Here is a 16,309-nt window from a genome sequence, read left to right as displayed (position 1 = left end):
TTTGTTTCTTCAAAGGTTAGTACTTTCCATAGTTTTTCATTTGTTTCTTTTTTTTGTATCTGTTGCTAATTTTTCTTGTACCTCCTAATAGCCTCTTAATACAATATTCTGCAATGTCAGTGACATCAGTAAGCTGGCAGTTACTTTCCTTGGAGATATTCCTCTTGGAGATCTCCATTCTTCTTTTATCTGAACTGCTAGCCTTTTAGGGCCTGATACACAGCTGTTATCCTGGGTCTTCTCTTTGCTTTTCTGTGGGTTTAATTCAGCTTCTTGGATCTCATGTCTTCCTTTCTTGGTTTATTTTTTTTGCTTTATTGAATACTGCCCCAGTGGTTTCATCAGGTCCTGAAGATGGTGCAGTAGCAGAGGGCACGGTGATGGCAAGGTCTGGACCTTGCTCTCCCTTGAGTCCCTCTGGTCTAATGTGCCTTCGTTTCTCTCTGCATCTGGTACACAGTTACCATCCTCTAGATTTGCTTTACCTCTCTTCTGTGGTAACTTTCCTGCTTTTTGTATTCTACATTTTTTTCTTTCTTGATTTACATTCTTGTTTTGGTAGCTTTCTAGAAAGAGTACATGAGAAGTAGATGTTGGATTCCTTGTGTCTGAAAATGTTTTTGTTTGTTTGTTGGTTTGGTTGGTTTGTTTTTTGAGGCAAGGTTTCCTCTGTCACCCAGGCTGGAGTGCAGTGGCATGATCACAGATCACTGCAGCCTCAACCTCCCTGGCTCAGGTGATCCTCCTGCCTCAACCTCCTGAGTAGCTGGGACCACAGGCATGTGCCACCACACCCAACTTATTTTGTGTGTGTGTGTGTGTGTGTGTGTGTGTGTGTGTGTGTGTGTGGTACAGACTAAGTCCTACTATGTTGCCAGGCTGGTCTCAAACTCCTGGGCTCAAGCAATCCTCCCACCTTGGCCTCCCAAACTTCTGGGATTATAGCACGCATGAGTCACTGTGCCCGGCCTCTTTTTTTCTACTTTACTTTTTCTTGGGAATTTGGCTGGGTATAGAATTATAAGCTGAAAATAATTTTCCTTCAGAATTTTAGACATTGTTCCATTATCTTTTTGCTTCCAATGTTGCTTTTCAGAGTGAGAAGACAGTTTGATCCTAATTCCTTGCATGTGACCAGTTTTTCTCTCTGGAAGCTTGTAAGAGTGTTCTGGTATTTCATAGTGATGTATTTCGATATGGGTTTCTTCACCCTGGAACATGCTTAGATGCTTTCAGTTGGAAACGGAGAGCCTTTAGTTCTGGGAAATTTGATTTTATCCTCCTGTTTTCTGTCATCTTACTTTACGAACTCCTGTTTGGATAGCTGTTCCCCTGGACATGGACTTTTATTTTCTTATCCTTTATTTCCCTTTCATCTATTTGTCTTTCGCTCTACTTTCTGGGCGATTTCCTCAGTTTTATCTTTCAACTCTTCTACTGAATTTTAATTTCCCAGGGTTTTAATTTTTGTCATTTTCTATAGCATCCTGCACTTTTCATGAATGTAGTATCTTTTCTTAGCTCTCTGAGACATTTATTAATGATAGTTTTCTAAAAGTTTCCTTTTCCTTGCATAGTTTTTCTTCTGTCTTGCTTTTTCTCTGTTGAATTTAATTTTGTCATTAATCTTCGATTACAGGCTTTCCTCCCATATCTAGAAATCTTTGGCTGTCAGATAATGAGCAAGAGTAGGAGACTTAAAAGCTGATCAGAGGTTCTGAGCAAGGAGGAGGGGCCTGAAAACTTGGCTGTTTACTGTAGGGGGTGACCTAGGTAGCCACTATTGGGAACTGCCAAGTAAGTTTCTTTAGTTCCTTCCTCTTGGACTTGCTAGGTTTCCTAGCGAAAGGTTTTCTGGGAGTTATGCGGTTCAGAGGGTTGGGTGGGCTCTCAGCATAAGACATTTATTTGATGATATATGGTTCTTACAGTTTTCTATTTCTCATAGAATAGTCATGCCCTCAGTTATGCTGGCTTACTCTCAGGGCAGACTTTTACATTTCCAAATAATAAACTTCACCTTCGGCTGTGGTGGGGAAGGAGCAGTCACCCAGTGAGACAGAATGGGTGAAGGGTTCCAGAGATTTGTTTTTTAAGCACCTTTTAACCTTTCCTCCTTCCTCTTTCTCCCAGTTCCAGAGGTACCAAATTGCCAATTCTTAGGCCCTTTGGGGATTTTCTGGTGTCGAAAGGATAGTTCTCAGTTTTCTCCACTGCTAGCTTAGGGTTGAGCGGTCTTGAATCTGCTAAGTCAGTTTCCACTTGTCCTTCTGCTTTCTAACTTTCAAAATTTTGTTGCTCCTATTACTCTCCTTGCCTGTTCACTTCATCTTTGTGCTTTTACATATGTTGATTAAAAAGTCTTTTCAGGGCAGTTTAGTGAGCTTGAGGGAGGGTGTGAAGATAGATGGCGTGTTCATTCTGCCTTTTTACCTAGAAGCCTACTCTTTTTCTGCCTGGCAAATTCCGTCTCATCTTTCAAGGGGCTTGCCCTCTGGGAGGTCATCTCCAGTGTTTCCAGGAGAGCTCTTGCTCCATCCTCCACCACATAGTTTTTTTGTTTACACATCTCTCTCTCCAACAAGATCGTGACATCTACAAGGACAGGGCACACACCTGACACATCATGCCTCTCCAGAGCTGGCACAAAGATGCTCAGTACATATCAGATAACCACAGTGAAGCTTGACTGTGCTGATGACAAAACCAGTACCTTTTCCACTTTCCATATTGCCTGTTCATTTCAGCTGCAGCTTTGGTACCTTGGTAATGGCAGCTGCAGTGGGGGACCTGGGACCACTTGAGAGATGCACGTGTCAGGGATGGCTTTCCCTCCTCTCCTTTTCCATTCTGTTCTTTGTAGCCATGGAGTTTAAGAGCAATGTGGAGATGTCAGAATGAGTCTGGCTTATAGAATCATGGGGTATTTTATCAAATGCTCCCAGTGTCATCATGGAAGTAAGCTGTTCCCTGTTTCAAGCCCAATCCAAAGGAGCAAGCTTTTCTGCCACATCTCATGATGACCAGGCAGGGCTGCTCAGACATTTATTTTATGATATATGGTTGTATATCATACAACCTACCTACTGTGTATATCATAGCATTTACTGTGCCGAGACCTACAACGCTACCAATGGAGTCTGTAAGGTTTCTGGGGCTCTGGCTGTCTCTGATATCCATACCTTAGTCCATTGTTGATCTTCTCCTTTCCTGCCCCCACTCATCCTCACATACATTCAGAATCTCAGCTTTACCTGAGTTTTGTGTAGCACATTAGGAAAGAGGTCTCTATGATCACCGTAGCACACCTCAAACAAGCCTTTTCTATTTAGCAAGGAGAAAATGCAGGCTGTAGGAGAGGGAAAGGAAGGAGAGGAGGGGCAATGCAGAAGGTTCTGCAAACTAAAGAGGCAGGGTTAGACACAGGAGCTCTCTAGTCTGGAGAGGTGGAAGGTGGATGGACCTCTGGCTGAGACTGGCCTCTGTGTGAGGCTGCTGTTCTGCTCTTGGCTTGTCTCCAGAGTGATCACACGTGCACTCTTCCTTCCTCACTGCTGATAGCATTTCCTAAACAAGGCTAGGATGAGTCAGCCCACCAGGGCCCTGTCAGGCAGAGGTGATGCTTTCCTGGTGGTCAGAACTTAGTCCAGGTGAGGGAGAGTCATCTGCGCCAGTGCTCCTGCTGGCTGACCTGTGATGGAAGCCCTTGGGGTCACGGAGAAGACAGGCAAGGTCCTGGGTTTCTTCCAACTCACAGTAGGCTTATGGGAAGATAGTGGGCCTCCGCTAGCCCCTGTCTCCCCCAGGGACCCCTCTGGCCAGAGTGCTGCTGTCTTCCTTGAGGCAGCCTACTCTCTCCAGCACAGGGGCTTCCCTCCTCCACTCTCCTCAGCTCTTTGTAGATTCTATGTTGTGTGTGTGTGTGTTTGCATGTGGGTGCACATGTTCATATTGGGCTGGAAGGAGGAAGCATCAACAGTGGGCAGGTTGCACAAAGGGATTGAGTCTTCTGAAACAGGACCATGTTCCTGAAGAAACTTTTTTTAGAGAAGTAAGTCTAATATAATGACTGTTGGAAGCAAAAACTTATATATTGGTCCCAGAAACTCCAGTGGAAAGAGTACGGGAGAAAGGAAAAGGAAACCTAGGGCTTTGCCATTTGCCAGCTGTGTGACCCTGGGTGTTACTTAGCTTCTTTGAGCCTCATTTTCCTTTTGTGTAAAATAGGAATTAAAATACCAGCCTGGGGGGGTGGCTTGCTGTAAGCAGGGGGGGGGGGGGGAGGAGGGAGGGAACCGTTCTAAAAAATAAAAATAGCGGCGTGGGGGGGCTGTGTCCGTATCGGAGGTGAGGAGGAGGCGTGAGGGGGGGAGTGAGGAGACTGGACTCCAGCCTGGCGACAAGCGAGACTCTGTCTCAAAAAAAAAAAAAAAAAAAAAAAAAAAAAAAAAAAAAAAAAAAAAATACCAGCCTGTGTTATAAAAGAGAGAGATTTGAATTGTGGCTCTCTACTTGCTAGCTAGATAACTTTGGACAAGAGCTTTAATTTCATGAGCTGGGATTTCCTCATCCTTAAATTGGAGATTAGTAGCAGAGTACATTCCTCATAGGATTTTTGTGAGGATTAGATGAGATAATACATGAGAAGTATTCAGCTTAGTATCTGGCACGTAGTAAGTCTTCATTAATGTTAGCAATCGTTTGCACAGGAGTGTTCTGAGGGTCAAATGAAATTCTATGTATTTGAAAGCTTTTTGAAAACTTTAAATTTCCATTCATTATTCTTTTGAATCGGAGCTTTTGTGAACTGGGAATGGTTGGGACAAGGCTGCAAGTTTCCAAGCTGGGTTCTTGAGTCAGGTCTGCTGGCTGTGAAACAGAGGTCACAGGGTGTGAAGGGGCTGAGGGAAGGCCACAGGCTCAAGTGCCGCCATGGGCTGTCCTGACCAGGGCCGGAAGTGTGTGCACACCTGCCTGTGGACATGCACAAATGCACAGCTGGGAGTGAAGGACCTGGAGCCCTCCTGCTTTTATGCATTTTAGGATACAGTTCACATTATTCAGGGCTCAAGGCAATGTGTCCTCCCAAATAAATTTGCTTCCAAAGCTCATTGTGGCTATGAAGCCCTAAGCTGTCGGGTTGGCCCCCACTGTGTAGAGGCAGCACCAGAGGGTGGCATGGAGGCTGTGGCCCCGGCCCTGGGGCTGTGGGGTCCATTCAGCTCCTCCCTCCTTGCCCCACCCCTGCCCTCTTGCCCAAGGATTTGACTGGACTCAGATGCCCTGGAGACTGAGGCTGTGCTGGGCAAGTCATGGGGCAGGGAGGCTCTGAGCTGGGCCCTTGTAGGGATGAGATCATCTCACAGGATGGTGAGGACACCTGTGCTGGCTCTGGTCACACACACAGTGATGTAACCAGGGGGTTTAGCTCACAGTGGAAACATGGGGCTCGCTTTACAGCCAGGGCTGCCCAGAGTTTGTTCCTGGCCGACGCTGCTGCAGCCTCGCCTCCCCTGCTCCCTGCTCCTGTACACAGTTCCCCAGCATGCCCTTTGCTTGTCACTCTCCCCATCTCATGTTGGGGTTCCCTTGTCAGGCATGCCCTTCCCATCCACCTTGTGTGTTCACCCTACTTACTCTTTACTTATCGTCCCACAGATTTCTTTTAAGTAATTACCACACTCAGTGTCAGGCACTGTCTTAGGTGGTGGGGATATAGCAGTGAACAAGATACAGTTTCTACCCACATGGGACCTAAGTCTAGCAGGAGAGATAGGCAAGGAAATAGTCAATGACAGTATTGTGATTGGTGCTGTGAAGGGGAAGTGCAGGTGATGTGAAAGCTGAGGGGAAGCGGGAGATCAGAGGGACTGAACCCATCTTTCCTGAAATCCTGCCCACCCTCCAAGTTGAGTTCAGGTGGCACTCACTACAAAAGCCTTTCCTGAGTCCCTAGCCAGAGGTGATTGCTCCCTTCTCTGCAGCCCTAAGCACTTAGTGCATTGCTTCATTTATTCATCTATAAATATTTAATGAGTGTTGATTCCATACCAGGGACTATTCTAGGAACTGGGGACACAGCAGTGAATAACACAGATAAGTCCCTGCTGTCATGGAGCTGATATTTGTCATGGAAAGGATGGACGTAAACCAACACACTCCTAAGTGTATAATATATCAGGTAGCAATGTGTTCTATGAAGAAAAATAAACATAGTAAGAGGAATAGCAAGTGCCTGGGAGACAGTGTTGCTGCTTTACACGGGGTGGTAGGGAAGGCCTCTCTAGGGAAGTAACAGAGCCCTGCAGGAGTCAAAGCATGGTGCTCCTGTGGTGTGTGAGGCAAGCCAGCAGGACCACATCGGTGGGTGCAGCAAGCTGGGGGAGAGTGGAGGGAGGTGGGGCCAGCATGGTCACAGGGCCCAGATCATGAGGGCTGCATGAAATGGAGCTAATTGGGGTGTTTTGAGCAAAGGGGCACCATTATCTGACATTATTTTAAAAGGATCACTCTGTCTTTTCTGCTGAGAATGGGCTGAAGAGAGCCAAGCAGCGAGATCAGTGAGAAGTTTATTATAGAAATTGAGGTGTGAGATGATGGGAATGTGGACCAGGCTGTTGGTGGGGAATGGCAAGGAGTGATCAGATTCTAGATATATTCTAAGGGAGGGCCAGCAAGATTGCCTGATGGAGTAGAGGTGAGGCAAGTAAAGCAATACAGCATTGCCTCCAGGTCTTGGCCTGAGCCAAATATAGGGATGAAGTTGCCATTTACTGAGATTTGTGGGAACTGGCTTGGAGGGCGCACTAAGGAGCTTGGTTGGGACATGGTAAGCTTGATACCTCTTAGACTTTCAAGTGGAAATGCCAGATATGCAGTCAGAAATAACAACCAGGGTAAAAAACTGGGCTGGAGATAGAAATTTGGGAGTCCATGAGCATACATATATTTGAAAGCCACAGGACAGAATTAGGACCTCCTGGGTTGTGAGTATGGATGGAGAATGGAAAATGGTTCTGGGGCCTGAGCTTCGGGGCAGGTCTAGGTGGGAGGGGAGGACTGATGAAGAGCTCAGGAAAAGTGGCCAGTGAAGTAGGAGGAGCAGCCAGAAAGAGTGGTGTCCTAGAAGCAAGTGAAGCAAAGGTTTCAGGAAGTGGGGTTGGTGCTGCTGATGGGTTAGGCAGACGGGCATAGGAATTGGATTTGGCAATGTACAAGTCATGAGTGACTTTGACAAGAGCAATTCTGGTGCAAGAGAGGCTATAAAGTCTGATTTGAGGAAGGAAAATGAAGATAGTGAGTACAGGCAGCTCTTTCAAAGAATTTTTCTGTAAAGCAGAGAGCAGAGAAATGAGAGCAGGGGCCGGAGGAGGCTGTGGGGTCAAAGGAAGTTCTTTTTAAAGAAGGACACAGTAGAGCAGGCTTGTACGCTGATGAGAAAGATGTAACAGAGAGGAAAAGTTTGATGATGCAAGAGCGAGCGGGAATAATTGCTGGAGAAATGTCCTTGATCAGGCACGAGCAGGTGGGATCCAGTGAGGGGCCGCTTTACTTAGGAGCGTGGTGCATCCATAGACAGTAGGAAAGGCAGAGCACCTGTGCAGATGCTAGGTGCATTGCTGCCTTGTGTGGGTGCATGCCATGTCTCACCTTTTTTATCACACAATAAGCTCCTGGAGAGCAGAGACCCTGTCTTATGTGCTTCTGTGTCCTCATAACCCTAACTTGCCAGTCATATGTACTTAATGTATATCTTTGAGTGAATGTAGGTTAGCAGTATCATTTCGAGCAAGTAACACTGATCAGTCAGCTTAAGAAATGAAGCAGGATTCATTGGTAAGTCCAGAGGTGCTTCTTATGGAATTGACAAGAGGAGGACAGCTGTGCCCAGGCAAGGAATGGAACTAGTACTAGTATCTTGGAACTCTCTCTGTCTTTCACTTCTTATTCAATCCTGAACATCAACTTCCTTTTTCCGTCTCTCACTGTAGTGTTTGCTTCTCAGTCCATGTGGCAGAACATGGCTGCTCTACCCTTTGGAAGCTAAATTTTTCAGATACAATGGTAGACTGTCTCTAGGTCCTAATTCCCAAATACTTGGTCAAAGAATTAGCTAGATTTGCTGATCTGGTGTCCGTTACTGGACCAATCCACTATGGCCAGAGAGGTAAGGGACACGTGACAGTAACAGCCAGGAGCTCCTCCTGTGGGTGGGCTGGAAGTGCCCAGAGAAGGGGCTGGGCAGACACCTCAGTCAGTGTCACTCCAGTGACAGGGTGGGTAGGAAGGTGTAGATGTGTGGACAAATGGATGATAGGTAAATGAATGAATGGTTGGACAGATAGGTGCTTTAGCCATGTTGTCAAATAATCCTAACAGCTCAGGAACCTGAAATGAAAGGAGGAGGGCTCTTGGAAGAGATGATCATGCTGGGACATGAGGGAGGAGACCTCTGAGGATAGAGCCCTTACTGCAGTTGAGGAAGTAGAACGGGCCACTATAGAAGGAAGCTTATTCCCAGTAGCCAAGGATTTCTGGAAACTCCTTGCCTCCCTTCCCATTAGGAAGCTAGAAAGTTTCTCCTCCATATTTTCCTTCCTATTGCTGAAGGGGAATTGTTTTCAGCTTTGACAGGGACCAGCTTCTAAAAATAAGCTGAGCTATCATACACTGGCTCGGTTCTTCCAGCAAGCCTAGGGCAGGTGGTCCTGTCCAGTCTCTTCAGGTGGTCTGGGAAGCCACGGCCTCGTGTTCTCTCCTCCCATTATTATTATTATTATTATTATTATTATTATTGAGATGGAGTCTCACTCTATTGCCTAGGCTGGGGTGCAGTGGCAAGATCTTGGCTCACTGCAACCTCTGCCTCCTGGGTTCAAGTGATTCTCCTGCCTCAGCCTCCCAAGCAGCTGGGATTACAGGAGCCTGCCACCACGTCCAGGTAATTTTTTTGTAGTTTTAGTAGAGACAGGGTTTCACCATGTTGGCCAGGCTGGTCTCAAACTCCTGACCTCAGGTGATCTGCCTGCCTCAGCCTCCCAAAGTGCTGGGATTACAGGCATGAGCCACCGTGCCCAGCCTCTTCCCATTATTTTGGAACTGGCCTTGCTGCAACCCAATCTCCTGCTTCTTTCTCAGGATACCCAGAGCCAGAGGTGACCTGGTACAAGGATGATACGGAGTTGGACCGCTACTGTGGCTTGCCAAAATATGAGATCACTCATCAGGGCAACCGCCACACACTGCAGCTGTACAGGTGAGGGAGAAGGGCCTGTTTTGCTCTCTCTGCCCTCCCGAGGGCCCTTTGGCTGGGGTCCTGCCCTCAGAAATGGAGCAGTCTGGATGGAGATGCCCAGGCACTCTCTGGGGATGGAGGGCGGGATTCTGCTGTGTGGTTGAACCACCTGGTGAACCATATCTGCCTTCCAGTGTTTGGGAGCTCGTAAGGCCAGAGTGGGAGTATTCCTGACAGTCAGAGAGCTGGTGCAGCCAGCAGAGGTCCTGACCTACAGAAATATTTTCCATGAGGTCAGCGGCCAAAAAAAGCAACTGTATCATCATGACTTCACGAGGGGCTGTGTTGGTCACCTGCTTCTGAAGGGAGCTCTCCTGGGCCCCAAGTCTAATCCCTCCTGGGACAGTATGGCCTTGGTCAGCCGCCACCTTTTTGCCAGCCTCAGTTCCCTCAGCTGTAATGGAGGGTGTTGTATGTTGTGACGTGTGAGATGGGGCGTGGCACACGGCAGGGCTTACCGTAGGGAGGGGGAAGCATGCCCGGCTCTGAACGGCTCTGGCTGGGGGGTGTGGGGGCTCTCACCTCCCAGGAGGGGAGAGGTGGCACCTCCCGCTCCTACCTCTAGGTGTCGAGAAGAAGATGCCGCCATCTACCAGGCCTCTGCCCAGAACAGCAAGGGCATTGTGTCCTGCTCAGGGGTCCTGGAGGTGGGCACCATGACCGAGTACAAGATCCACCAGCGCTGGTTCGCCAAGTTGAAGCGCAAGGCTGCAGCAAAGCTGCGCGAGATCGAGCAGAGCTGGAAGCACGAGAAGGCGGCGCCCGGGGAGGCCGACACGCTGCGCAAGCTCAGCCCCGACCGCTTCCAGCGAAAGCGGCGATTGAGCGGGGCTGAAGCGCCAGGCCCCTCCGTCTCTACCAGGGAGCCTGAGGGTGGGACCCTGGCGGCTTGGCAGGAGGGAGAGACTGAGCCTGCTCAGCACTCAGGTTTGGGCCTGATCAACAGTTTTGCTTCTGGAGAAGTGACCACCAACGGGGAGGCTGCCCCCGAGAATGGGGAGGACGGAGAGCATGGCTTGCTGACATACATCTGTGACGCCATGGAGCTGGGGCCTCAGAGAACCCTCAAAGAGGAGAGTGGGGCCAAGAAGAAAAAGAAAGATGAGGAATCCAAGCAAGGCCTGCGGAAGCCAGAGTTAGAGAAGGCAGCCCGAAGCCGCCGTTCTTCAGAAAACTGCATCACCAGCTCAGACGAGCCTGACTCCTGTGGGACTCAGGGACCCGTGGGCGTGGAGCAGGTTCAGACCCAGTCTAGAGGCAGGGCTGCACGGGGGCCTGGGTCCTCTGGCACAGATAATACCAGGAAGCCAGCCTCTGCTGTGGGCACTCCAGACAAGGCCCAGAAGGCCCCTGCCCCGGCGCTGGCCCCTGGCCCAGGCCCAGGCCCAGGCCCAGGCCAGGAAGTGTATTTCTCCTTGAAGGACATGTACCTGGAGAACACCCGGGCAGTCAGGCCTCTGGGGGAAGAGGGCCCCCAGACCCTGAGTGTCCGGGCGCCTGGAGAGAGTCCCAAGGGGAAGGCACCCCTCAGGGCTAGAAGCGAGGGGGTGCCTGGCACTCCTGGCCAGCCCACACACTCCTTGACCCCCCAGCCAACTAGGCCTTTCAACAGAAAGAGATTTGCCCCTCCAAAGCCCAAAGGAGAGGCCACCACTGACAGCAAGCCCATTTCTTCTCTGAGTCAAGCTCCAGAATGCGGGGCCCAGAGCTCAGGAAAGTCCCCACCTCAGGCCTCTGTGCAGGTGCCGACCCCCCCTGCCCGGCGGAGACATGGCACCCGGGACAGCCCGTTGCAGGGGCAAGCAGGCCACAGGACTCCAGGAGAGGTAAGTGTGGGTGTTGGGTGCCTGGAGGCTGCTCTGGGAAGCTGACCTCATGGAAACTCTTGCTGCAACTGCTCGGCAGCCAGTGAGCAGTGGGCTATTTATAGAAAGGGGTGGGGAGGGACTGGAGTGCCAGCTACAGGGACCACAGGCATGCCCTTCATCCCAGCCAGTTTCCAGATGCCAGGCATGTGGGCAGCACAGCCTGACTGTGACCCTCTTCTGGGAGTGTAGGAGTTCACAGCCAAGGGGACTGTGCCCCGGAGGGAGGTGGAAGAAGATAATGTTCTCTGGGGTGGGAAAGGGGGCCAGTGGAGAGCTTTCTGTGGGCTTTGCTGAGGCAACAGTGTTTCATGGGGGAGACGGAGGAACAGGTGTGCGCTGTAGTGTACAGCAGGTGGCAACTTGGCTGCTCATTCGATTTTTAACAAAGCTAAATGTCCAGGAAATGCTGGTTAAATCTGGGTTTATCTAAGGTTCTGGAGTCAGGCATACCTATATGCAAATCTGACTGCCTTAACATGGTGTGATCTAGAGCAAGTTGTAAAACTGGAATAATAATCATAATAATACCTGCTTCATAGGGCTGTTGTAAGAATCTGGTGCCCTCTAAGAACTAAGTAAGTGGCAGTTGGGATCAGATATGACTATGGTGGGCAACAGAGGCAAAGTGTTTTCACTTGATAACAGGAGTGCCATCATCTTCTAGGGAACAGGTAGCTCACAGAGAAAAGATTACGTTTTGTGTGGAGACAGGGGTAGTGAAGTGTCCACTCCCCAAAGAGGCAGATGGGTGGCAGCGTTAAGGAGCTTGAGGGGTGGGATTGAGAAGGCAGGAAGGAAACAATTTGTCCCTTTTGGTTATTTCTATATGTTTCAGGGGCTTGGGGGGCATTATTTCACAGAGGTTTTGGGAGACAGTGTTTTATAGTGGGACAGAAAGAAGACAGTGTTTCTTATCAGTGGCAGAAGGAAAAGTATTTCAAGAGTGGGGCTGGGGTGGATAAAATAGATAGAACATATTTACACTGAGACAAATACTGGTTATTTATTTGAAATCCCGATTTAACTGGGTGTCAGTATTTCTTTCTTTCTTTGTTTTTTGTTTGTTTGTTTGTTTGTTTTTTGAGATGGAGTTGCCCAGGCTGGAGTGCAGTACGGTGGTGCGATCTCAGCTCACTGCAGCCTCCTGCTCCCGGGTTCAAGCGATTCTTGTGTCTCAGCCTCCAAAGTAGTTGTAATTACAGGTGTGAGGCACCATGCTCGGCTAATTTTTGTATTTTTATTAGAGACGGGGTTTTGCTGTGTTGGCCAGGCTGATCTTGAACTCCTGACCTCAAGTGATCTGTCCACCTCAGCCTCCCAAAATGTTGGGATTACAGGCGTGAGCCGCTGTGCCCAGCCCAGTATTTTCTTTTTGCAAAATCTGATAACCTTAAGTGGAGACAGCCTCTGGTTTTGGTGAGAACTAAGATGAGATTGTTTCTTAGGATAGAGGAAGCAGGAGTTATAGATCGGGAATGGCTTCATGGGGGAACAGGAGGAAAGCAGCGTTTCCCAGGGGTAGGGACAGAGGACAGGTGGTTTCTCGGATCAGTGAAGGGAAGCACATGAGGGACAAGCTGATACAGCACCTGGCAGAGGGCAAAGGGGAAAGGATGCTTTGTGGAGAACAGGAGTGGCTTTCCCATGGAGAGAACTTTCATGGTGGGAAGGAGGGAAAGACTAGTTTTAAGGGTGACCATGGGAAATGGTTTTATTTCATGGGTGCTAAGGTTAGACTGTAGGAACAGTAGTTCAGAGGGCTTTGGAGTGGAACAAACCTCAGGGACCTCAAACCAGACTTTCTGGAACCTGTTCCTGACTCTTGCCCCCCTCATGCCTGGTCTCATGTAGTTTTGGCCACTGGAATGGTAAGTTCACAGTGGCCCGGGGAAGGCTTTGTGGGGCTGCTGCACATGCCTGACAGCCCACAGGCTGGACAGCAGGGCCTTTTGGAAGAGATGGCTCTCATAGGCGCTCATAGCTCATTTAGGAAGGGACCAGGCTGGTGGCCAAGTTAGTGTGCAAATCTGGCTTCTCTTCCTAAATGGTGAGGAACCCAATACCAGATGGTGGCAGCCTCCTGGTAGGGCCAGAGGAGGAAGTACCAGCCCCCTCTTCCTTGCCTCCCAAAGGTAGGAGGAGGGGCTTAGGCAGTGTGGTACCTGAGAGGTTGTCTGTGTTGGTTCCACTGCTCCTACAAAAACCCCATGGTTAGGCCGGGCGCGGTGGCTCATGGCTGTAATCCCAGCACTTTGGAAGGCCGAAGCAGGTGGCTCACTTGAGGTTAGGAGTTTGAGACCAGCTTGGCCAACATGGTGAAACCCCATCTTTACTAAAAATACAAAAATTAGCCGGGCGTGGTGGCACGTGCCTGTAACTCTGGCCACTTGGGTGGCTGAGGCAGGAGAATTGCTAGAACCTGGGAGGTGGAGGTTGCGGTGAACCAAGACTGCGCCACTGCACTCTAGCCTGGGTGAAAGAGACTCTGTCTCAAAAAAAAACCAAAAAAAAAAACCAAACCAAAAAAAAAAACCACACACACACACACACACACACAGACACAGAACAAAGCCAAAAACCCTGTGTTATTTTTTTAACTTAAAATAATTGTTAAATAGGTCATACATGTGAAACGTGTTTAACATCTATGTATACTTTTAAGCTGTTGCTTTTTAGTGAGCTAATTTGATTTTTTTTTTTTTTTTTTTTGATACAGGAACTTGCTTTGTTTGTCACCCAGGCTGGAGTGCCATGGCACGATCATGGCTCACTGCAGCCTCAACCTCCTGGGCTCAAGTGATCCTCCTGCCTCAGCCTCCCAAGTTCCATGCCTGAGAATACAGGCATGTGCTGCCATGCCTAGCTGATTTTTTTCTTTTTAAAAAAATTTTGTGTAGAGACAAGGTCTCATTATGTTGCCCAAGCTGCTCTCGAACTCCTGGGCTCCAGTGACCCTCCCACCTTGGCCTCCCAAAGTGCTGCTATTACAGGCATGAGCCACCACGCCTGGTCTGTTTTTTCATACTCTTATCCTGCCAAATTTTTTTGAAAAAAAAGTTATTTCTTTATTATAAAAAAAATGGTCATAGTAGAAAATATGGAGGAAACTCTAAAAACTTGAAGCAGAAAGTAAAGGCCAGGCACAGTGACGCCTGTAATCCCAGCACTTTGGGAAGCTAAGGCAGGTGGATCACCTGAGGTCAGGAGTTCGAGACCAGCCTGGCCAACATGGTGAAACCCCATCTCTACTAAAAAAATACAAAATTTATTTGGGGATAGTGGTGGGCGCCTGTAATCCCAGCTACTTGGGAGGCTGAGGCAGGAAAATCACTTGAACCCAGGAGGCAGAGGTTGCCGAGATTGTGCCATTGCACTCCAGCCTGGGCAACAGGAGCAAAACTCCATCTCAAAAAAAAAAAAAAAAAAGACAAAAGAAAGTAAAAATCCACCTATTATCTACCATCCAGAGATGACCATCACCCAAGAGATGAAGGGACATTGGTGTATCTACCAATCTTTTTATGTGTATATGTAGTTTTTTACACTTTTTTTTTTTTCTTGAGACTGAGTCTCACTCTGTCTCTGGAGTCTGCACTCCAGGCTGGAGTGCAATGGTGTGGTCTCAGCTCACTGGAACCTCCACTTTCTGGGTTCAAGCGATTCTCCTGCCTCAGCCTCCTGAGTAGCTGGGATTAGAGGCGCCTGCCACCACACCTGGCTAATTTTTTGCATTTTTAGTAAAGACACCATGTTGGCCACGCTGGTCTCAAACTCCTGACCTAGGTGATCTGCCCGCCTCGGCCTCCCAAAGTGCTGGAATTACAGGTGTGAGCCACTGCGCCGGCCTTTTTAACCATTTAATATGCATTTTATTCTGATCCAGTTTTATATCCTGCTTTCTTTTTTTTTTTTTTTTTAGATGGAGTCTTGCTCTGTAGCCCAGGCTGGAGTACAGTGGCATGATCTCAGCCTACTGCAACCTCAAACTCCTGGGTTCAAGTGATTCTCCTGCCTCAGCCCCACAGTAGCTGGGATTATAGGCACACACCACCATGCGTGGCTAATTTTTGTATTTTTAGTACAGACGGGGTTTCACCGTTTTGGCTAGGCTGGTCTTGAACTCCTGGCCTCATGATCTGTCCACCTCAGCCTTCCAAAGTGCTAGGATTACAGGCATGAGTATCCTGCTTTCTTCTCATCATTTCATGAGCATTTTCCATGGTTTCTAAAAACTCTTCAAAAAAACTTTATTTTTAATGACTATATAAGATGGTATAGTATAAATATTTTAACCCTTTTTTCCATAGTTTTTATGCTTTCCTTCCCTAGTCTTAGATTAAGTAGTAATCTGTATTTTTGCTAATTTTTGTTGTTTGAATCTTTCATTTGATTTTTAAATTAATCTGAAATTTATTTCAGTGTGTAATATAGCATCAGTCTCTGGCTTGATTTTTGACTAATAAATAGGTAATTTTCCTCAAAATTATTTGTGGAATATTCACACCGTATCTATTATTTTGTTTTTCTTTCCTGATATACTAATTCTTATACATACTAGAGCCAATTTTAATTCCTACATATACATCTGTCATAATCCATTCATCTGTGTGTTGATTTTTTACAAGACAATCTTGTTTGAATTTTTATAGGTTTGATTTCTGGCAGGGCAAGTTCTTCTCTTACACTCCTTTAAAATTTTTTCTTAACTATTATCTCTTTTTTATTCCTCTAGGAAAACTGTAGAATCATTGTTTGAAATTCTCCAAACTCCCAGATACCATTGTTTTTTACTTTATATTTTTTTGTTCACCATTTTTTAAATAGTCATGAATTACATGTAATAAGATTATAAAGCCTGTTAAATCCTTTCATGGATAACTAAAGGCATATTTGTATTTTGAATGGGCTTTTAGTAAAACTTTGGAAGAACCAATACCTTAATATTTAGCCTTCTCATTTGGAACCACAGTCTCTATTTCCATGATCCAAATCTTCTTTCTCATCTATCTTTTGAAGTTCTGTTTTTTTCTTCATTTGAGCCCAGCATGTCTCTTGTTAGGGTTTGTTACTTTAAGGGTCCCTGTTTCTGGGATATGATGCCAATGCGCTCTTACTCTGTCTTGATTTTCTTTCCTGGGAATAAGGG

The 16,309-nt window shown here is 47.6% G+C and overlaps 1 protein-coding gene across 1 annotated transcript in view; it reads left to right on the top strand.

The window, feature by feature from the left end:
- ALPK3 (alpha kinase 3) overlaps positions 1-16,309 on the top strand; it is a 60,872-nt gene that overhangs the window by 12,561 nt on the left and 32,002 nt on the right. Inside the window, exons 3-4 of the mRNA XM_030814948.1 lie at positions 9,139-9,256; positions 9,861-11,121. Of these exons, the coding sequence (XP_030670808.1) occupies positions 9,952-11,121 (1,170 nt within the window). The 5' untranslated portion in view covers positions 9,139-9,256; positions 9,861-9,951. The remainder of the gene's footprint in view (positions 1-9,138; positions 9,257-9,860; positions 11,122-16,309) is intronic.

Source organism: Nomascus leucogenys, chromosome 6 (assembly GCF_006542625.1).
Source record: "Nomascus leucogenys isolate Asia chromosome 6, Asia_NLE_v1, whole genome shotgun sequence".
Lineage (NCBI taxonomy): Eukaryota > Metazoa > Chordata > Mammalia > Primates > Hylobatidae > Nomascus > Nomascus leucogenys.
Note: the sequence above shows the minus strand (reverse complement) of the source record. Positions and strands in the feature narration are given on the sequence as shown.